General features: G+C 38.7%; 1 protein-coding gene across 6 annotated transcripts in view; it reads right to left on the bottom strand.

Annotated features, from left to right (window-relative positions):
• Nucleotides 1–185: 185 nt before the first annotated feature.
• SEC16A (SEC16 homolog A, endoplasmic reticulum export factor) overlaps nucleotides 186–23,093 on the bottom strand; it is a 31,444-nt gene continuing 8,536 nt past the window's right edge. For 3 of the 6 annotated variants that reach the window (XM_074846630.1, XM_074846629.1, XM_074846634.1), the window contains 30 exons: nucleotides 22,487–22,632; nucleotides 19,408–19,493; nucleotides 18,329–18,464; nucleotides 17,355–17,553; nucleotides 16,051–16,228; nucleotides 15,131–15,273; nucleotides 14,212–14,273; nucleotides 13,828–13,966; nucleotides 13,333–13,575; nucleotides 12,906–13,003; nucleotides 12,132–12,213; nucleotides 11,841–11,958; nucleotides 11,487–11,598; nucleotides 11,092–11,197; nucleotides 10,473–10,613; nucleotides 10,245–10,358; nucleotides 9,349–9,553; nucleotides 8,904–9,152; nucleotides 8,147–8,235; nucleotides 7,085–7,132; nucleotides 6,742–6,900; nucleotides 6,498–6,575; nucleotides 6,221–6,277; nucleotides 5,425–5,536; nucleotides 4,965–5,102; nucleotides 4,220–4,320; nucleotides 3,740–3,814; nucleotides 3,061–3,120; nucleotides 2,076–2,150; nucleotides 186–1,840 (listed from right to left, as the gene is read on the bottom strand). In XM_074846630.1, the coding sequence (XP_074702731.1) occupies nucleotides 1,772–1,840; nucleotides 2,076–2,150; nucleotides 3,061–3,120; nucleotides 3,740–3,814; nucleotides 4,220–4,320; nucleotides 4,965–5,102; nucleotides 5,425–5,536; nucleotides 6,221–6,277; nucleotides 6,498–6,575; nucleotides 6,742–6,900; nucleotides 7,085–7,132; nucleotides 8,147–8,235; nucleotides 8,904–9,152; nucleotides 9,349–9,553; nucleotides 10,245–10,358; nucleotides 10,473–10,613; nucleotides 11,092–11,197; nucleotides 11,487–11,598; nucleotides 11,841–11,958; nucleotides 12,132–12,213; nucleotides 12,906–13,003; nucleotides 13,333–13,575; nucleotides 13,828–13,966; nucleotides 14,212–14,273; nucleotides 15,131–15,273; nucleotides 16,051–16,228; nucleotides 17,355–17,553; nucleotides 18,329–18,464; nucleotides 19,408–19,493; nucleotides 22,487–22,632 (3,618 nt within the window). In that variant the 3' untranslated portion in view covers nucleotides 186–1,771. The remainder of the gene's footprint in view (nucleotides 1,841–2,075; nucleotides 2,151–3,060; nucleotides 3,121–3,739; nucleotides 3,815–4,219; nucleotides 4,321–4,964; nucleotides 5,103–5,424; nucleotides 5,537–6,220; nucleotides 6,278–6,497; nucleotides 6,576–6,741; nucleotides 6,901–7,084; nucleotides 7,133–8,146; nucleotides 8,236–8,903; nucleotides 9,153–9,348; nucleotides 9,554–10,244; nucleotides 10,359–10,472; nucleotides 10,614–11,091; nucleotides 11,198–11,486; nucleotides 11,599–11,840; nucleotides 11,959–12,131; nucleotides 12,214–12,905; nucleotides 13,004–13,332; nucleotides 13,576–13,827; nucleotides 13,967–14,211; nucleotides 14,274–15,130; nucleotides 15,274–16,050; nucleotides 16,229–17,354; nucleotides 17,554–18,328; nucleotides 18,465–19,407; nucleotides 19,494–22,486; nucleotides 22,633–23,093) is intronic. The other 3 variants (XM_074846633.1, XM_074846632.1, XM_074846631.1) reach the window with 3 other exon arrangements.

Here is a 23,093-nt window from a genome sequence, read left to right as displayed (position 1 = left end):
TATTAAGTCGCCAGCTTCAATGTCGAACGTTTCAATGAGGAGACTGGTGCACAACCCCAGGTTGAAGGCGGTTCCAGCAGGGAACAGGCCCTGGGCTGAGGCAGCGTGCTCTAGCTCCCTTTCTTCACACAGAATATTTCCCGAAGTACAGTGCTAAAGCAATAACCACAAGAAGAAGTAAAATGTGAAAGTGCTCCAGAGCGCAAAATATTTTATTTAAGAATTTACAGTGTCAAATCTTACACTTAGGAAAGATAGCTGCTCCCAGCTCAAAGGAAGCCTTCTTGAATTAAGTTGTTTGGCAGTCTCTACTGAAAGGAGAAAATAATCAGCAGCCTGGCTGAACTAGAGGAAAGCCAAGTGTCTGACTAGGTTTCAATTATAGAAAAGTAAACCACACTGGCTGCTGCTGACCACATCTGGAATTGAGTATGGACCATTATGCAAAGATTTCTAAACCCCCCAAAGAACATTTTGCTTCGGCTACATACCAACCTTTTAGGACATACGTAAGGCTATCAAGATCTCAGAAAGGTGGCATTATTTGGGAAAAGAAAAAACAATCGGGGACCAACACTGGCAATTTCACATTCACATTTTTTCTACTCTTGGGCAGAAATTCAAGTAAAATCAAATAGTTTGGTGGCAAGTTCTAAATAAAATATGGCCTAATGATTTAATAAATATTTAAAGTTTATTTCTCTCTTTGCAGATAATTCAGATTCTTCAGTGAATATGAATGTTGCATATCATGGTTTTCAAGATTTCCTATATTAATAAACCTAGAGATTTTAAAGTCCATTGGTAGAGGTCTAATCCGACTAGTTTTAGTACGTTTGAAATTCAGCTGTTAGCTATTTAAGACCTTGGTTATTTTAGTAATGGAAATTCAAGAACAGAGTATTACACTGATTCTGGCACTCAACAGGAAAAAAAACAACTTTCAAGCTGTTACCACCTTAACTGAGCAGTGCCAGCAGTTTGAGAGAAAGCAAGTAACCGTATTGCACTTAAAAGAACACTCACTCGTCAAATAGTACAGCATTGGCTATTATACAGAGAGCTTCTTTCAGACTATACAATTTGCTTTACAAGTAGTCTAAACCACAAACTACATACATACTAGGTAAGATCCAAATCAAATTAGTATTAGATTACAGTCACAGTTTTCATTCAATATAGGTCAATTTATTTGGATGAGCTGTGGCCCCCTCCCCCCTTCAGAAAACAAACCAGTGTGAGGCATTTCCCAGATGAACGTCTCTGATTTCATACACTGACAAACCAAGTCCTGTTTGATAAGCATGACAATTGTGCATGGTCCTCTTAAGGCCACAGAGTGTTATGTTACAATGTGGACATGTTTTTCCCCCACTGGGAGGGGAGTATCCTTCAGAAATTAAGGAATCCCTGAAACTATGTCTTTGAAGGTCACACTAGTAGGTTTAAAATAAACTTAAGGAATAAATTGCCTATGCAATTTACAAATGGTTTTTGTAACAGACAGCAACTATTTCCTCCCTTGTGTCTATTCTTTATCACAGCAAAGCTATTTCTAGCCAGTTTTTTAAAAAAGGAAAAGTTACATATATTTCATGTTTGGTAATGATTTGTCTAGATGAGGTGCAAGTAGGGAGACCCATGAAAAAAATCACCCATCATTAAATTCCTGTCATGTCAACTGCAGCTAGTACTGATACCATGTGCCATAAGATTGAATAGTTCTTTGTATACTCAGAACATGAGTGAGAATTCCAAATACAAAGCCACTCTACTTCAGTGTGGGATACTTCCTCTGTCCAATTCTTCCCAGTCTTGAACTTCCAGTGACTGCAGGAGACTGAAAAAGGAGAACAGGAATTAAAAAAAAAAAAAGTTCTGTGAAAGTGTCATACTGGAGACAAAATACAAAAAGTTGGCAATAAAGTTTTGAACGCAAACCTGTTAAACAGGTGCTAGACTGCTCTGTGTGCACATTCAACACTCTACATGCAGTGGTCCAGATTAAGCCAGTAAAACATAAAATGATGGTTTTGTTTAATAGTTTTCAAAGTAAAGATGAGGCCTTTACTCACTTGTGCAAATTGAGAAGGATTGTAGAATGGGACTGTTCCTGCTGGAGGTCCCCCCGGAGGTGGTACAGCGGCAGGCTGGAAAGTAGAGAATACTGAAGTTACAGAACTGCAGAGCTTCGCTGCCTCTCAGATGTGGTTTGCTTAGTCATACAGAGCAAATATTCACAGTAATAATGCCAACAGTATGGAGAGCGCAGCATATTGTAACAACTGCAAAAAGTGCTGGTACAGTTTGCATCCATATCTTTAATATTACTTGCTTAATGTAGGAATTGGCAAAACAATGTCACATGCATAAACTGTAAATAGCTCTGAAAATCCAAAGCATGCAAAACCAAAACAAGACACCGGTGTGACTTCACTGAATTAGTACCTTCTGCTTTTGTTAGTAGACCTTAGACTTGCCCCAAAATAAACATTCTATGTCAAGTTTTGCTTTACTAAGAAATATCAGAAAGAGTTTGTGTCACCCCTTTATAGGGACCCCACAGTACTGGAACTTACAGCAGAGATGAAGCATTCCTTTAATTCCTACAGGGGCTTTTGCACATGAAACAGGCAATGATATTATTACTGATTTGAGACTGGCAGCAGCAGAATGAGAAGGTTTTGCTTATGTGAGTCTTTTTAGGAAGGTTATTTTTGATTTTCATTTTGTTTTGTTTGTTTGTTTAAAATCAATGGACTTCTTTGGTATCCCAGGAAAGAGCTGATCAAAATTATTAAGTGAATCTCTTAGGAACATGAACATAAACAAAAAGCATGCCTGGATTACATGCATTCTCATAAATACAAGAAACTCTAAAGACCCTGTTTGAGTGTTAAAAGGAACACTACATCATTAGTTACTTTTAATGCTATTTCTGTGAAATGGGAAGAGGGGAAAATAACTAAAAGCAGCATTAGTAACTATTTGAGCAAATGCAAAATAAAGAGGGGAAAAGTAAATAAGTTAACATAAATGAGAATGGCCAGCCACATGTACCTGATTAAAATGCTGGCTTACTTCACGTGATAATGAACTCATTGAACTAGAGCGCGAAAGCTACAAAACAGCAAGAACACACAAATACAAAAAAACACAAATAAAAAAGTCGTCATGCATGTCACTGCCCCAAGCTTTCAGTTGTTTTATTTAATTTTAAAAGTCTCACTGCCAAAGGTTAAACCAACTTCAAGTTAAAAAAAAAAATGTAAAGCCAGAAGTTAGTTTAAATCAAAAGGACTTCTTAAAGCACAAAATTATGTAGATATAGAAAACATTTAGTAGGAACAAAGGTAATGTTACTCTGCCTGGCACACAGCAATCTGTTCTCCTCATTGTGTCTTGCACTTAATATTAGTGAAATTATATGCATGCATGGAGGCAAGAAGACATCCTCAAACTGCTATTGACATTTTACTCTGAAAAAGGCTCATAAAAGTCTACTTCTATAGAAAAAGGAGATCGCACCACAGAATGTAGGACACGGAAGCTGAACTCATATGGGCTTAGAGGTGTTTTCTGTACAATCTGAGGCAGTCATACGATTCCATCTTGGCTACTCATCAGCAACTGAATCAGTTACTTGTCGTTTTAGATGGCCCACGTTAAGTCCACTACAAATTAACGGTTAAAATACGCTGCAGAAGTCATTAACTAACTACTTTGAATCAAGCCTTACCTCGCCTGATTGGGAGCCATCAGGGTTAGAAACAGGAAGTCCAGATCCAGGAGGAAGGATTGCAGGGTTTAAATACTAAAGAAAAACAATGTGCTTTTGTTTATCTTTGTTACTATGATGCTATTTCACATTTCTGCTATATTGATCCCACTGAAGCAAAATGTTACAATACATCAAGCCAGGAGAAACATGCAGTGTTGGACTCTTCCTATGTCCTTGGTCCCTGCCCTGACACATACTGCAGAGGTAGAACCTGCAGCCCTGCCAAATTAGGAAACGTAACTTTTCATGGGTTTCTTACTTCCATTTTCACACCACTTTCCCTTCTCCAGTTCTTTAACTACAATGTTACACACAAACATAATCCCTACAGCAACATGCTTTGTATGTACTATGGTTATGAAGCTACTATTCAAAATTATGAGGTTTTTTAATCAGAAGTTTGAATTGTATATACACAAGACATTCTTTCCAACCCACCTCTGGTTCAACAGCTGCCGCAGGATCCGTGTTGGTTTGATTTGCAGCTGGTGTGTGCTCTGCTGCACCACTCCCTTCCATTGGCTGGGGTTCCCCTGGAACTACAAAGGAAATGGGATTTAGCCAGACACACCATACCAGGGACATCAGCAGAACTGAATTTCTACAATACCAATCTTCTCCCACAAAAAAAAGATAATTTAAAGAGCACAGTGTTAATGTCTTTAGATGCCCCAGTCCTGTTACAAGTCTGCAAGCAGGACATGCATACAGTTCATACAGATAACCTTGGTGCAACACAGCATGTAGTGAAAGCAGAAAAAAAAAGATGATAAGCAAGGGTGCAGGTAAGATCTCTCCCTTTCTTTTGCTAAAGAGCAATCCTGGAACTAGGAACATGTGTCAGAAGTGAGCACAAGATACCGAGCAACCCAGGAATACTACACAGTTCAAATTTTGCTATTTGGATTGCCTAGTCACTCTGTGACAGGGAAAAAAAAAAAAGAAAAAAAAAAGAAACCCCTCTGTTTGCAGCATGCAGAGCTGGGCTTTAGCAACTCATTTGTTTTACTGCAGTTCCCAGCCTGATTCTACTTCTAAAACAAATTGGAGTTATTGAGATTGAACATTTTCAAGTGCTCACCAAAGGCTCTATAACACACACACTGTCCAAAGTGACTTAGATAACCATATAACCATAAATAACCATACAACCTCCTCACAGTTTTATCTACTCATGACACACCTGAGTTTGGAACAAATACATTTGCAGGAATTGGCATTGGTGCCAAGGGGGCAAATAGGTCTGACGGTGCAGGAAGAGCACCACTTGACTTGGTTCCACCCGGATTCAGAACATCAACGTAACGGGCTCTGCTTCCGGCTAAAACAGAAAAATCCAGAAATAACAGAAATAAACCTTGTGTTAGTCATCCCCATATCTATTTTGAACAGTCTGCTGGTTAAGCCATCTTTCAGAATCAGAAAATAATGCTCCAGGGATACAAACAACGATACCCAAGTCACGATACAGTCGTGAGAGCAATCACAGTGCAGAAGCTAGGCGCAAGCAAAGCAGTAGCCACAGCTCCACGGTATCATTGAGCTGTCAACTGTTACCAAACAAGTCCAGAAAAGCCACAACTTCTGTCTTCACATTTTATGCAAGAGAAAATCTGAAGTCTTCCATACTTATTGTCTGTTACCTGCTCTTCTGGAGAACATGTTGACAGGGGCACTAGGTGGGCTTCCAGGTCCAGGTGGAGCAGTCTGAGGAACTTTAGGAAACCCTGTTGGAGGTGGCGGCGGAGGCTTACTCTGCAGGGAGAGAAAAAAAAAATCCAACCACATCGTTCACTGAGAGTTTTAAACCAAGTATCCATTCGACTTCTCCTTTTCCTTACCTATTCCACAGCACATAAAATTGTGTATACAGGCATACATCTGGTAGTGCAGACCATTATTCCTCATCTGATAACTAATGTCAAGGCATTTCTACAACCCATCTACACCCACTCTAAAAGGAAACATTTACAACAGTGGTTCTTATCATTTGTGTGTGTTTTGAGACAGATCCTTGAATGACAAGGATGGACAGGATATGTGATTTTCTTTGCTACGCGATCGTTACATTTTCAGAACTATAGACTCTTCTTACCTTTCTCCCCTATATTCTGTTTGCAGCAAATCAATTAACAAGCAATTGTCTAGGTGATGCCAACCTCTATGAAGAGATACACTGGACTAAATTTAAAGCAAATTCCCTTGTAAATTCGACTGTAATTACTGGATCCACACCAGCAACTAAACATATAAATGGTCCCAGAAGGATGAAGACTATAAAAACATGTAACTTGTTTATTAGTTTCAAGATGTTGCACATTTTAATCCAAATTCAGTAAAAGGCAGCTCTTAAGAGCCAATAGCAGATTAAAGAAAATCGCGTGCCAGTACAGATTTCAGTTTTCCACTTTGAGAAATAACGACTACTCAGATTATTACCTCTTCTTCTGGTTCATCCAGATTAACCCAGCGTTGTTTCTGTTCATCCCAAACAATCTACAAGAAAATCACAGTCAAAGATTAAGAGTTCAAAGGAAGTTGTTAAGCCAAAAAAAATTGGAACAATTTTTTTTTAAAAGCCAGTCTTGAAATAAGCATAATCTTGAAAGTTTTACACACATTTGTTTACTTGTCAAAACAATGTTCATCTGTCATCCAGGAAAACATTTTGAACAAATTAAAATGTATAAAGGTTTTTGTGATTTAGGGGCCTTACTGATTTGTTCTTGTCATCTGGAAGGTGAGCTTCATTCTTTCCTTTTCCCATCAGCCAGCGAAACCAATTTGCACCACTCTAAAAATAAATTCACCTATTCAGTCAATTCTCTCAACACTGTCTTTACAGGCAGATTGAGCAGAAAGAAATAGTTTAGTCAGGACCTCTTAAATCAGTACCCCAGACCAGGAGTTACCACACATATACTAACAAATCTCCTCCAGCTATTTCTTGGGAAGTTTACCTTTCTAGGTGTTGGCTCCTTTTTTATTTCTTTTTTAATCTCTTTCCCTGCAGGAACAGAGGGAGGAGGAGAGGGCTGTTTTGCTGCAGAGTTGGATCTCTCCCGTCCCACAGAATGAGCAGAGGACTCTGAAGTTGTTCGGGATCTTCGCCCATAGCCCTGTGTTACAAATATACAGGAAAGTACAAAGTTGTCACTGCTGGAGTGATGGATTACATTTCATCTTGCTAAACAAGTTCCTTCTTTGAAAAGTTCGTAATAGGAAGAGAAACAAAAGCACAGAAAAAATAAACATAAACAAGAATGAGGATTTAGTGAAAGAAACAGCCTGCTCATGGCATACCATATGTGCTGAAGACTGAGATGCAGATCTGGATCTTCGTCCTGGTGCCTGGTTAGATATAAAGCCAGGACATGCATAATAAGCAAGCAGCTAAATATCTGACACAACATTCACTTTTTATCAAGAATTCCCACACAATTAAAGATATTCAAGCTGGTTATTTGGGTACTTCTATCTCCTCCGACATACAGGAGGTGCAGGAAAAAGAGCTGAAGGCTGGCCAAGTAATTGCACTATCATGTAACTGGTCCATTAAAGAGAGTTAAATCAGGGTACTGCTGTGCTGGCTAACCAGCCCACAAGGGGAAAGAGATAAAAATGCTGCTACAGGGAGTGATTGCTGCATTTTTTTTCCCCTCTAACATTAGGTTGTTCTTCTAATGTTTGTACAGCAACTTGACCATAAGAAAAAATTCACTGTTTCTTCTATAAAGTATGGTTAACTTCTAGTTAAAAAGTCTCCTCCATCCTTTATCAGTTGCCAGATGTATCCCTACTAAAAATGTTTATATTAATTCTTTCAAACAACTGTCGCTTCAGGAGACTAAACTAACTTCCAAGGAGATACCCACTTCAGTGATATTTAAACAGTGGAAATACTATATATTTTTAAAAGGAGGTTGGTATTTTGATAAACACCTTCCACATTTCCAGTCATGGCCAGATGGTAATTAATGCTGTGCTTTTAAAACGTAGTCACAGAACTGTTTTAGGGCCTGCTTGCCTCACTTGCTACAAGTTCTTCTGGCTATGAAGAATCATTCTGGGAGGTGGGAGAGGAAGCCAGGGCAGAAAGATACATTAAACTCTTCAGACAACAGCCTGATATCCCCCCTCCCCCTTTTTTTTAAAAAAATAATATTTTTAGAGAAGAAAATTACAGCTAAAGTTTTTCTACTAGTTCTTCATTATTTATTCTACTGAAGGGGAAGGACAGTGGGAAAGAAAAACTAAGCTTCAAGTCTTGCTGAAGAGCAAGACAGAGCCCCATTATACTCTTGTGTTTGCAAAGACCTGCAATGTGGCTGACACTTGCTCAAGAGACATATGAAATAAAGATACCATGCTAGCCATTCGGCCATAGAAATCCTCCTCTCTCTGTTCAGGGAAAGAGTTTTGTGAAGGAGACTCTGGGGCAATTCTCTGCATTCCTTAAAAAAACCAAGTAAGATTATGTTAGTGGGGGAGGACACAACAAAAAAAACCACAAAGCCCAAAAACCCACAGCAACACTTTTAAGGCAAAACTTTTCACTAGTTATGAATTTTGTGCTAGAAAGAACCTGGTCTTTTAAAGAATGTGAATCACAGTTGCTGTGATTATTTATTTTTTTCTCCTGCATGGGTATTATGTTTGTTCTAAACACAGGTCAGAGCAGGCTGAGGGATGCAACCATCAGCATGGGGCAGTTTAAGCATCTTCACATCTCTCTCACAGCTCTGCCAAGCTTGGGTATGTCTGTCTTCACACGTATCAGGTTCTGCCATCACAGAACTAAAACTTATCAGGCTGATGTCCAGAGGCAGAAAACCCTGAGGCTCCGATCACAGACCTTGCAAACGGAACCGTCAGTCCCAGTGCACTCAGTGATTACCTGTTCGGGTCTAAATCGTAACCTGCTGACTCTGACCTCTCTTTTAAACTAAGCCACATAAGCAGGATGAATACTATAACTTCCCACAGATGTTTCTGTATCGTTATATGGTGGTTTTAAATTTCATTACCCGAGACTTGACCTACTATTTCCTAAATTGCATTATTCCCCAAAATACTTCATTCCCCTTATAAGGAAGGAAAACTGTTTACTAAGCTCCCAGACCTGTTTCCAGGTTTGTCTGCTCTTCTGACCGAGGTTCGACTTCTTGTGGTGGCCCTCCAGGTGGTAGTGCTGACCCCAAATACAGTGGTGATGGTTCAGCTCCATAGGGATTTGAAAATCCTGGAGGTGCAAAGCCAGGCCCTGGACCAACAGGCTGAGAAGCCACTGAATAGAAAGGGACACTTCGGGCAGCTTCCTGGTCACCAGGAGGAATCATAGCAGCTGACCCATCAAGGACAGCCTGAGGTACTGCAGCACAAAAAAAGTTAAAAGAGTTATAACTAAACAGAAATTTCAGTGTGTGAACCTTTTACCCTATAAATAAAATGACACAATGCAGAAGTGAAATCTCACTGTTTCTACCACCCTCTTAAGTGGTTTCTTACACCAGAAACCTGAAACGTTTATTTTCTCTCTGTCATGAAGAAGGATATGAAACACTAACCTGAAGGCATCAGCTGCACACTTTGCATCTGTTGAGCCATATTGGGTAATAAGGATGCTAATAATGCGTTTTCAGCACCTGGACCCATGTCACGGCCAACTCCTGCTCCATCACATTGACTAGCATGGTCTAATTCAGAGCTTGGTGTACTACATGCATATGGTGGTGGGGTGGATCTGTCTGTGTTATAAGCTATTGCACCCTCCTGCACAAAAAAGCAAAATCTTATTAACTGTACCAGACATTAAGTTCATAACCAAGGGAACATACAGCAAAGGAAATCTTAAGAGTGAAAACAGCACAGGTTTTTTTTTAGTGTTTAGTCAAAAAATGAGTTGTCAGCCATTTGCAGACTGAGTTCAACCAAAACATTTAAAGTTTTTGTTTGATTGGGGGGGGGTGGGTGTGTTTGTTTTTTGGTTGTGGGGTTTTCTGTTTTGTGGGTTTTTTTAAATGGAAGCTTAGTTAATTAGCTCAAGGTTCAAATTTTTAACAGATCTCTTTAAACAAATGGTAATTATTTCCACTCTGTTACAATCTAGCTACACTAATTCACACACAACTTTTTTTTCTGGCAAGCAGATTCTCTGCTTACAGCAGGAGTTATTGCAACCTAATGAGCCTTGCAATTCTCCTTGCATGACAGTACTAAGAAAAGCCTGTCTCATATAATGTACACCACCCTCTGACTATTTTTTTTATTGAATCTTTAGGGCACTAAAGTGTGGTAAATCCACTTGGTTTAAATCATAACACTTACACTTTACGACATGAATATATCATAAGGTCACTTCATATGTTTCTGTAATTAGCAGTATAAACAAAACCATTTAAAAAACTGGATTTACACTAATCCTTAAAAGAGAATACTTCATGTTGAAAAGTACATTCTGTACCTTGATCTGTCCATCCACATGTCGAAGCCTTACTAACCATGAAGGTTCAATAAAAGACTCCTGTTCTGGTTTTTCTTTTATCTGTGGGTCAAACAGTCGTAGTTGTGATGACATCTAGAGAAAGGAATCATTGCAAATTTAAGTTAACCAGCCAACAAAAGGCAACTTTAGCCACAGCTTACCACCTACAATATGAAGCCACAAATACTTAATTCTTCCTTATGTTACCTGGATTAGCTGGCCAATAAGTACAGGTGAATAGTAATGTGGATCTTTAAGGACAGTTCTGGAAATCACTTCACAATAATGGAAAGCCTGAGCAGCAAGTCCCATTTCAGCCAGCCGGCAAGCATAGATGAATTTGAAAACCTAGGGAATGCAGGCAGGTGAAATAAACCAAGCCATCAGAACATTCTTAGAAGTATTAAATGAAAGGCAGTCTGTCATTTCAGTTGAAAGTTCAGATATCCATTATCACATCTATACTAGGCAGGAGAGAAAAAAAAAAAGGAAAAAAGCATTCAATTCTCCTCTTCCACCCAACGTATCCAATGGAAGTTCTCTATTTGTCTACAGCTAGTGTCAACACATTCTGCTGGATTTTTCTCTTGGAATACAGTCATGATAACAACAAAATTTAAAATTCAGAAGTTCAGAATGCACAGATGAAAAATGTGAAAAGGAGATTTAAGTGACAATAGGAAAAAAGCTATCTTGAACTACAGTATCCAGGAATATTTCATGTTACAATGGATAAGATATTTGCTGTGCTGAATACAGCACATAAAAGATTAAAACCTTGCATGAAACCTGACAAAAAAAAAAAAAAAAAGAAACAGCTCTTCACCTGGAAATTGGGCAAGCAGCCAGGCTGAGTTCCTAGTGACTGTGCATATTCATAGGCTTCTGTTCTTTGAATGGCTTCATTGGTAGCAAACTTAAAAAAGGGCAAGCTATTTGGGAATGGGAGAGGAAAAAATATTATTTAACATTAAGATTATATATGCTGACAATAAAGACAATCAGAAATAAAGTCAGAAACACAGCTCTATTAGACACACAATACCAGTAACTTCTACTCCTCAAACAAGGACAGGGCATCAAATAGTTATCTCAAAACCACCTGTGACTAGTGATAAGGGGAACAGTGCACCTCAGTCTCTCAAGCCATTAAGCTTTCATTTTTGCATCTAAAAAGTTGTGGGTTTTTTTTTAAAAAAAAAAAAAAAAGGAAAGCCAAACCTATGATTTGATCCAATTAGGACAAGCTTTGTTGTCTTCCTCGTGTAAACTCCAAAACCAACTTGGGCCATAAGGTAACAAAAATGAGCAGCATCCAGCAGGCCTTTAGAAGCTGTAGAGAAATAGGTGACAGAGCTCAGGGTATTTCCTCTCAGTGGCACACTAATTCCGTGTCCCGCATTGTTTTGGTTTTGCATTCAAATACCTTCACAACAGAGACACATGCATACAAAACTGTTCCACTTTACATTTTACACAGCAATTCCTTGTTTTCAAAGAAATAAGCTAAGAAATTAAAGCTTTCAGAAAGTTCTTCCTTCAGGCATTCAACCCTGTTCACTCCCCAAAAGTTACCAAGAGTGTCTCCCATGGTAGCAATGGTCCTGGATTCCAAGTCCACATTATTGGTCAGGTTGGATAACACCATCGCTAGATGAGGCCTCCAGTCTCCCCATTTTTCATCTCCACAGCACTAAAATTAGAAGAATTACTTAGTCAAATCAGTGACTGGAGTTCTGCAAGGGTGTTTCAACTTAAAAAGGACTAAAACAACTTATCTGACAATTCTAGGAAAAGCACATGGAAAAGATTACTGTTGTGAACTCCACCACTCACACTTGTGTGCAGCTCACACTTGAATCTTACCGTGGATGCAGCTGGCATCCTTCCAGACATGAGCTGGTAAACAGTCTGCAGAGGGTCATTAATTGGGAGACTGTTGGCAAATCTACAGAGACATTATACAGAAAAACAAAACACAAACATGGGGCAAGCAGTTAAAACGTACCTGAACACTCAGAGGCAGTTAATCTAGCTTACTTTAAGAGAAGGAAGTGCTGTTTGAAAATACTACACTGAATAAGCAACTGCCCAGTGGATAATGTTCAAAAGCAAAACATTACTAGTTAACTAGATCTGCCACTCTGACATAGGTCAGTCCAAGCTAGGAAAAACCTCAGGATTCTCCCCATGCAAGCTGACTTGGCTTAGTACATGGTTTCAAGAAGCTGAAAGTTTTTGTGTCTACAGACAAAGCGTGCATGAACACATCTGCTTCTTTTGGGCAAGGAGAATGAAGGGTACAACAGAGTTACTTGGCTTTAACAAGGTTGACAGTTGGGTTTTTGCACAGTTTTTTCAGAGCCTGCCAAGCAAGCTCACAGATGACACTGTTCAAATACCCCTTAAGTGGAACGAGCGGCATAGAATAACTTCTCAGGTTTAAGTTTATGGCCAGAAGGCCCCTGAATAAAAAGTCACAGATGACAACTGAATATGCAGGTAAAATTAAAGCTTAGTTCTTGCATGAGCTACTAAGGATAACTCACAATTTTAATATTAAGATTTCTGAGAACCAAGTCTCTACCTCATTAGCAGACTAGGTAGTCATGTTGTAATACTCAACAAGCAAAACAGTACCTGGTCATAACTCTTGCGTGTGTTCTGCTGTCCATTTTGCTGGCAAGTAGCAGAGCATGGCCCCATAAACCATGTTTCATGGCAGACTCCAAAGCATCCTAATTAATACAGAAATTAGTTTCCTGGGAATAAGCTTACCATCTACTCAGATAAACAACTGTTTTACAGTAGTACTTTGTGACTGAATGAAAAAAAAAATAATGTTTGTTTAGATCAAATGCTAACACATGAATATAATTTTGTTTTATATTATAAACTGTAGGGCATAACATTTTTCCATATCAGTGTAGTGCAGTGCCACGAAATATTATATACACTGCAAGCTACAAAAATCATTTTAACTGATGCCTAGAGCTTTAAGATGTGTGAAAAATAAGTAAACAAAATAGACACATGCAGTATTTGGAACAACAGTATAAGCATTCACCTTCTTGCGGCCATAAAGCAGCAACTCTCTGAATCTCTCTGTCTCTTTCTCAAGACTGTCAATTGTGGTTATAAGACTATCAGTGAGAAATGAGAGTTGGGCTTCACCAGATTCCTCTTCCACTTGTTCCAAAGCCTCATTAGTGAAATCAATCAAATTTGCCTCATTAGGGGACTTCCCAGGAAGCCACACTGTTTTATGATCTCGGAGCAAAAGTTCAGCCAGGTCTGTTCCCACCACAGTCTATACATGTAGAGAAAAAAAAACAAAAATAAAAAAAATCCATTACTTCCACACTGCCTTCATTTTATTTGTCACTTCAGTAACAACGTGTGAATATCAGCACCTCAGGACAAGTGACCAGTTTACCTGTTCCAACAATCACTGAACTATTCCAAAGTAAGTCACTATACACATGTTACTGTCTTTTACATAAATACATTTTGCATATAAAAATATCTTAGGATAACTAAAAATTTAAGCAGTAAGACATACCCCATTCTGCCTGCACAACAGTACAATGAAGTCCCAAAGCAGACTTGCAGATTCTTTGTCAATTAAATTTTCATTCTTAAAGCACTGTGTAGCTTTATTTTGTGCAAAATTAATCACGTCCACTTTATGGGTGTCATCCCTAAAAAAAAAAGAAAAATGTTTTTAAGGAGACAACAGTAAACATTCAGATCACTACTGTGATTAGTATGAGGAACAAATTTAAAGCTTATGTATTAAGCAGGTGAAAAGCCACAAATATTTTTATTTGTGTTTAATAATTAATAAATACAGTTGAAGTCCTGTAATTTGCAGACAATTAAAAGTTTGATGAAAAAATGAATTCTGAATGCATGAAAGTTATTTCTGAAATCTGTAAGAACATACTTCGCAAGAGGACCAGGAAATGCTCTCATCTCTTCTTGCTCTGGAGAATGTTGTAACATAGTCTAAAACACAAATATAAACTATAAGAAACACTTATAACTATGAATTTTGCTTTTCAACAATAAAATCCCCAGACCTGAACATAACCCATAGTGTAATCAAGCCTATTGCTCTTAAACAAAATACGTATGGTGACTTACAACCTGCACAATGATAACAAATGATGAAATCTACTTCACATGCAAGTCATTCTGTAGCAAAATGTAAAAATCTTCCTCACAATCTCCTTAATCATAGAATCACAGAATCATTTAGGTTGGAAAAGACCTTTAAGATGATCAAGTCCAACCATAAACCTAACACTGCCACGTCCAACGATTCTCCTGATGCTGTTCTAGTACTTGTGTACAATTCTACTCCCTTCTAGTGATATTTTACCAATGAATTCTACAGTCATCATGTAAGCCCGACCTTCCATATATTTTACGTGACTTGAGTATTGCATTTCTTTGTAAAGGCACAAGAAGAATGAAAATATACCCATAAAATTTAATCCCCAGTCCATCTAGATGACAAGCAGTCCTTAGCCCTGCAGAGAATGCACAAGGACAATGTTGCATCTATCAATAGCAATACATTAGAAACAAACCAACACAACTCCAGCCCTTCTAGCATGTAAGGATTTCACCTGAACAAAACTATAAGGAGCTGGATGATCTGATCATGACATCTTCTCCCAGAGAAAAAGACTTTTTAATGTTACTGTTTTACTCATGATTACAGCCCAAACAGATAAATATAAAGATACATGTGTTGACATGTAAAACAAAGTCAGGAAGCTGTAGATCCAAGTTCCCTACTCCCCTTCCAAAAGACAGACCTGTATTCCACCACATCCCTTTTTTCTTTTAAACTTTACCTCCATACTGTGTATTTCAACCAGAGCTGGCTGTCCTTCTGACGGCAGGTTTGGCAGCACTTTTATTAAGAAGCCCCCAGGGCCAAACCTAGCACAGATATGAGGCACTGAAAATTTCTCTGGCGTTGAGGGCCTTAAAGGTGCTGAAATGAGAAGACAAGACAAAATAAGAACAAGTAACCTGTCCTGCAACTAAGTAAACTTTGCTGATGTATTTATTCAATTCAGTAATCCTGCAGTACTAGTGGAAAAATTTCTGCCATTCAATTCGGCTAAACTTTATAAGCAACAATTAATCAGTTCCATTATAATCCCAAAGATCTGAGAATTTGCAACAACAAGAACAAGACTAGACTACAGAACTTTAAAAGCCACTTATTTTTTCAACGCAGGGGCTTTGACTGTTCGTATCAGACACATTTCTGTGATCTCTGTATAAATATATGACACACATTCAAAGAGCTAATGATACACTTACTGTTTCTCTGGAAAAGCTTTTCCAGAGAAACAGTGTTTTGTTCCACACCAAAAGGGTAAGAAAAAGTTATGGAAAAACCTGAAGTTTAAATTAAACTTTAATCATTCCCCATGAAGCACAAGCAGCATACTTAAAAAAACTACATAAAGACATTTACAGATGGAAGTATGCAGTATTTAATAGCAAACACTGTCTAGCTGCTACTGTTCTGATATACTCAGGTTTCAGTCAGCAAGTTATCTTTACACTGAAAAGGAAACAAAACTTTGTTCCTGTGCACACAGACTGTAAAACAGCTTTTTTTTTTTCCTGTTAACAGGCTCAATGAATACAAGACAGGCATCTCACACACTATAAATACTAACAGAAGTGCAAACTACTACTGGTAGACAACCTCAGAGGCACAGTGCCTTCCCTCCTCCTTCCCCCATGGTGCCAATACCTTGTTCTACAGCTGACCATCCAGTTTCAGTCGGGTAGCCATAATCTGTAAAAGGCTGTTGTCCATCAAAGTTAGCAGCATATCCGCCATACGGGTAATCTGTGTGGAGCGACACTGCCTGCGCAGTAGTTTCATACGGATTAGCCGTTAGATCATGATTACTTCTATACAGCTGGCTCTAAATAGATCATATTAGTAATTGTTAGCAGAGCGTGAAGTTACACAAAGCAAGCAATACTGCAAGCGTGACTCGAGACAGTAAGCATTCCCCCCCAGCTTTGATTTTTTATACTGTTAGCCAATCAGGCTTATTACTACATCACCACATTTGAGAAAGCTACCCTGCAAGACACCTGCAGCAACAGGCTATAGAAGATAATTAATATTTCTTACTGTTCTTCCTCAGTGTTTTTACTACCATTTGATCTGTTCATATTCACGTATGTTCAGTTCTCTCACGACAGAATATCCACGTGCTTGGGTGAATTACAGAATGAGTTACAGGTTCAAGCGTTGCTGTATCAGCAGCTATGGATCAGAATCAACGTTCACCTCTGCTGTAACACTTTGACAGAAAATCTCAACTGATTAAACCTGATGTCTAAGACTTCAGGTGCCTAAAGATTAATGCCTAAACAATCTCCAAAATTACTTCCAATATTAATAAATAAATTGGAGTTCAGACTGGAAAACCATCTAAACTTCCAAGAAACATGATGAACCAACACAGGAGACTAGAACTAAAATGACATATTCCACTAGCAAAGACTGTACCTCAAAAAATACCCAAATATTCTCTGTGTTTTTCAGGTATTTATACTTATGGCATAAGTAGATGAGTAATCAGTTAGATTTGGTTCTTGCTTTTAAAGTCAAAATAGCATCACACAAATACGAAGTTAGTCTTTTAACAGATCCCAAGTTCAGTAACAGCATTCATGCTTGTGATGAGAAAAATGACGTAACATGGAAAGCCAGACACATTATCAACTACAGCCAAGCACAGTAAGGGCAAAGTTCTCACAAACAGCAAATGGATTCAGTAGAGGAAATTTTCCATTTCTGTGTGTGTGGCAACTTGCACAGCTGAGTGCTGATTTTGGTTAAAGTTCTCTTGACAACTGTGATAAATATTAAGTTCAAAACTATATTACAAAACAGCCTTAACTTACAGATAGAAGTTTTCAAAATACATACTCCCCAAGCTAAACCTAGAAATACTTTCACATTTCTAATGTTCACCCACCCTTAACAAAGGCCCAACTCAGCTGAAAGAATACTTGATGTGCCCATGTGGAACTCACTTGTTGAGAACGAGAGCTGAAGCTACTCTGGTGACTATGAACACTGCGGGAGCTACGGAGACTGTGACCAGAATGCTCACTGTGGACACTGCGTCTGTCAAACTCATCCCCATAAGGATCTCTATGGGGTTCAGATTCATCATCAAAACTTCCAGTAAAACGAGGATCATATCTCCAGTTATCTTCGTATCGGTCATGTCTGAAGAACAAAGAAACACACAAAGCAAAAATGAACATAGCCACCCATATCCCTGAGGGAAGTGACTTCACCGCATACCTGTCACAAAGAACACTGTACCTAACTTCAGACAGGCTTTTAGATTCTTTCCTAGATCAAGGTTTTTATTACAGTAAACAAACTGACATTTCTTCAAGAAGTTCATCCAGAATATTCAAGATCAAGACCAACATCATACTCAGACTGTTCTAGGAAAACTCACAGAATGTTCACCTGATCTGAAAACAAGTCCTACTGCCTTAAATCCTTTCCTTAAGAGTGACGTGACAGTTCATCTGTTTTTCCTCAATGACCTGTGTTAAAGCTACAGAAAGGACTAGCAACATACGTCTGTGAAGTACATGTAATACTGCACTTTAATAGTCTGTTACAGGATGCATCTGCATTTCTAGAAGATACTGAGAGGATTCTACTTACAAAGCTGCCACCATACCCTGAAATTCCAGTGCCTGATACAACTATCACAACAGTTCATATATTTTGAAGGCTTTGGGGCAGATCTTCAGCAAATAAAGTAGTATTTCTGCTACTGCACAAGCCTTTGCCTTAACAATTACTGCCATAACTTAATTTTCTGGTGACACATTTGACTACTCAGCCCTGAAGAAAACAATACCAGATTCTCTGCCTCCACTCAGACATACGCAGTGGATCTCTGACCATCAGGAGCACGCAGGCCCCGTGCTGCCCTAGATCTGGAGAGAGCATCGAGAGAACATGGATCCAATGGACAAACCTGTTGCCATATTGATACGCTTCTCTCTTCTGGTAAGGGTTGTGTTCAGCATCATACCAATACCTCTGATCGTAACTTCTAGGATCTCTGTACCTGGGGTCATATGCTGATGAGTAACGTTCCCAGCGACTTGGATCTTTGGAAAATAAAAAATAAACAGTTTAGGTATTGGAAGCCATTGCCTATAACCTTTTTGTACTCCTTTCTCTTCCATTACATACTGATTTGGTGCTGAAGCATACAGCAAAAACAAAATAATGTACTTAAAGCTACATAAACACGTTCACTTTTTAGTTAAAAAAACCCAAACAAAAAACTAAAAAAAAAAAATAATCAATTTCACACCTTTCAGAGAAACATGGTTACTATAGTTAGCTAGAGACTCTTGAAAGGATGGTGTTTACCATCAGACAGATCTTTTCTAACATCTTTAAAGCTCAATCATAACATGGTAATAACTCAACATATATAAACAGAATCTTTGTGATCAGTCTTCAGAGCATCATGTTAAATGTCTCAGGATGTGGACAGATGTTGCTTAAAACCCTCCCGGGCACTATACAAGCAATTATCTTCAGATTACCACCGCCAGTATCTCTCTGTGAGCATTCAGATAATTATGGAGAAAACAAAATTCTAGTCATGAGTCAATTTCTGTTTACACCCACCTAAAATTTACTTTAGAATTCTGCCTGCAGGTTACACAGGATACACCCCAGTGAATGACAAGCTTGCAACACGCTGAAGAAAACTACTCTCTAGACTTACAATGGTGTGCTTGCACAATGGAAAGGCAAATTAAAGACTGGTAGGGAGGAAAAAAATTATTTTCTATTTACTACTTCTACTGAATAAAAAACCATACTGGAAGGATGGCATAGTACTAATAACTGAAGTAGGCCCAGAGATCAATTTTTAGCAAGTATAACTTTATTCTTGCTGGTTGTAGAAAGGATATCAGTTTTATTAATATGGAAAAATATAATAATTCCCTGATCTTAAAGTTCCTCTTCCCCATAAACTTCTGTTTAAATCTGCATTTTTCTATAGAAAAATTTAGAGTTCATTTGACACCTTACCTCCATAATCATATGAGTTCGGGTAATAGCCTGGATAATAATCACTCCATCCACTTTTTGTATAATAATCTTCAGTATACCCTTGCCTGAAGGAAAGCACACAGGTATAAAAAGTTATTATTCCTCCTTTGATCTCTCCTAAAGTCAGCAGGAGATATGAAGAACTATATGCCAGAGCTGATTAGGTAGAGTTTCATATTTAAAATAACTCATTTACAGGAAATCAAGGAATCATAAAATTAAGACTTTACAAACCAATACATCACTAAATTGTTGTGTGACATAAAAAGCTGACAGCCCTTACTATACAATAATTTAGTGATTTTTATAAACTGCTTTGGTGATAAATTTAATTACTTACAATTAATCACAAAAACTACTGCTATAATTAGCATCCTTTGAACTGTCTCAACAGATAATTCAGTTACTTCACAAGTAATGAAGTAATTGCTCCCTCAACTTTAACAGTGTCTTGTTATACATCTCATGGTGATGAAAAGAGGACTATGGTCTGGAGAAGAGTCACGAAAATGGGTCAGGACATGAACAAGCGCTCTCAGATAATTCTGAACATAGGGTTTCAGCCCCCGGGGCTGCCATTGTGGCATCTGTCACCAGTGTTAAAATACCTTTCTTTGGGTACCTGGTCAAAGAGCTCAATGCTGTATCACCTTGTAGGACTTGGAGCTGATGCCAACCTGTGGCTGGCGAGCGTTACAATTGCCAACACTGGAGGGACAGCACACCCGCAATCCCAATGCTCTATTTGCATTCTGCACTCACTCTTTCTCAATCTCAGCTTTTCAGTAGATCAGCAATGTTTTCAGTGTTAGCACATCCGCACATTTAATACTTCAGTGAATAAACGAAATAGCACTGAGATGCAATTGTAACACACCACACCACTACACAACTAATTCCAGCATCTTCTAGGTTATTACCCTTCTCAGTAGGCTTGGATGGACAGTAGCCTGTAGGAAAGGCTTGTTTTTCATTTGAGCAAATAGAGAGGACTGAATAGAAGAAAACACTAATTTACAGAGCCCATGTTAGAATTCTGATTGTCCAAATGAACAGAACAAGCACAAGAATCTGACTAAAATCAACACATCAAAGTAAGTCAGTGCATATACAAAAGATAATTACAATACTTTTGATGGAAAAAGAAAGATGTGGCTATTACTTGAAAATCATGAGCCTTTATTATATGCCATTTTTAGGACACCATCCCACCAATTTCTGAAAGAAGCTAGAAGATGAATGTTAGATGAAAAATATAGCATGTCTACATATATGTAGATACATGTGCATATACATGTATGTTTATATCTACATGTGTATATACACGTGTGTATACATGCACAAACACACATTATGTATACATACACGCACAGGAGGTAAAAATATTTAATGCCAATGTGGAATGATGGGAACTTTCATGCTCCTCTACAACTGATCACATAACTGATGGCCGCTTTGGAGTTTGCACTAAGTGAGTCAAGTGATGCTCCTCCCTGGAACGCGTGGGAAGTTTGCTAACACAGCACCTACCTCTGCAGAGGAGGAGCTTTGATCTTATCAGATCAGGTTTAGCCACCCAACCAATATTCTTAGTCTCCTTCAGAAAGGTGTTATTCCCCTCCCCAAAGAGAGATCATTAATATCAGTAATACTGGTACATTAAGGGCAAGTTTCAGACACGCTATCACACTGACTTTGCCACTCAGGCTCTGCTGCCCCGCAGTACCATACCACAGTCCACATCCGACTGCACTGTCAACGTCACACATCAGCACTGACAGGCTACTCCTAACAGGCTTTGATCTGCCCAATGCCACCTATAGGAATTTCAACCTCTTATAAAAATTGTACCTAAGAAGAGTACAAACCAGGAAGTGCTACTAGAGGTTATTATCTCATTACAAGATCTCAACAGTGCACTTAACTTTTATCATCATCTTAAGTGAATCTATCACATGTAGCTACAGCCATTTTTTTGTACTCCTCAAAGCCAAGATACACCTCCTATAATCTTCTGGAGGTGCTAGGCAAAATGTTATGGTTTTAATTTGAAGACTGCTCCATGAGTGAATTACCAACAACAACAGACAAATATTACAAAGGGTTTCATCACTTCCAGACAGATGACTGGGGTTCTCTCTTGGAAACCTGCAAACCCACCCACCAATTAATGCAACAGTAGTATTTTGTCATTAATTTGAAGCTCATACAAATCTCTTATGCAATAATCATCAGAAAGCAGTAATCTCTGGAAGGTAATTTGCTGCTTCTTGCTTGAGAAATACTAGATTTCACTTCAGCTTTTTCTTTAATAGCATCTCACCACATTGCTTCCCTCTCTCAATTTTTTTATTTCAGATAATCAGACAGACCAAGGCTTTTAAGTTTTCCTAATTCATGTGCTACCTGCATCAAAACCTGTAGTGAAGTCAGTGGGTGAAACATGCCCACACAGCACCTTTGCTACGTGGACCACAGTTTGGGAGTTCTGTGAGAAAGCTTATCCACACAATTGAAGTAATCATCAGGGAAATCAACCTGACACAGTGCCAGGATGTCTTCCCTCGATTTTCTCTTCTGAACACCTGAAATACCGTGTATCAGTAGGCTACATGTACTGTTGTGCTTACAAGGCACATCCCAGACCAACGTGCAAAAGTGCCATTTATTAACAGAACTAGGGGCTGCTTGCTTACGCACTAGCCAGAAACTAAACTAGTATTGATTAAGGGACCCAAGGCCAACACTGCTCTCTCTCAGCATGTGAAAAAGAGCTAACCTCAGCGCCGAGTCCATCGCAGTGACTTCCTGCCTGGCAGAAATGCCAACAACCACCCAGAGAACTGAATGAAAGGAGTAATAAGCCTTTAGCAACAGAAAAGACTGCGGAATTGTACCCTTTTCAGATGTGGCATTTGATACTGTCCGTTCCTATGGCAGCACACAATGAGTTTTTGAGCTTCCTCACTGTGGCTTATGCTATAAAACTTCAATAGGCATCATTACACTCACTGCTTCAGGGTATACCAGATCTTTACTCAATTTTGGAATTGCATACCTAGAAGGCGGCCTGTCAGAGCAGTGAGAAGCCCTGGAACTGGGACGTTCAGGCTCAGAATACCGATAGCTCCCAGGCTCCATATAAGCAGTGCTGGTGCTATCGTAGTGTCTGTACCGTGGGTCATACTGTCCGTAGTTATCCTCCTAGAAAAAAGAGTGACAAGTAAGGTAAGAGGCTTCCCACCTCCAAGAATAAACCTTTAAAATGAACCAAATCACCATACACACCCCAACTGTGATACCTGAAGAGATGCAGACCACTAGAATACAGTATAGCTTTCAATACCGGTTGTGGCAAGTTATATTCAAGTCTATTAATACCCTAAGCTTAAGAAAAAACATTACACCTGGACTAAAGGCAGTTCAACCACTATGCTGGCCACTCTGCTAAACTGTCAATAATTCAGGCAGCAGATGGGAACCAAATGTGAACACCTGGGCAGCTAAGACAGTTATAACTGCCAGATTTTTCCAAAGAAGCAAATAAACTGGAGTTGGTATTAGCAACTTCTTTAAGTTTTTGTAATCTTTGTAATGCAAGTTTTGTTACTGCTATCTGGATTGTCCCTACGATTAAATACTTAACACGAATGCTACACTGAATG

Source organism: Strix aluco, chromosome 20, assembly GCF_031877795.1.
Source record: "Strix aluco isolate bStrAlu1 chromosome 20, bStrAlu1.hap1, whole genome shotgun sequence".
Taxonomy (NCBI): Eukaryota; Metazoa; Chordata; class Aves; order Strigiformes; family Strigidae; genus Strix; species Strix aluco.
Note: the sequence above shows the minus strand (reverse complement) of the source record. Positions and strands in the feature narration are given on the sequence as shown.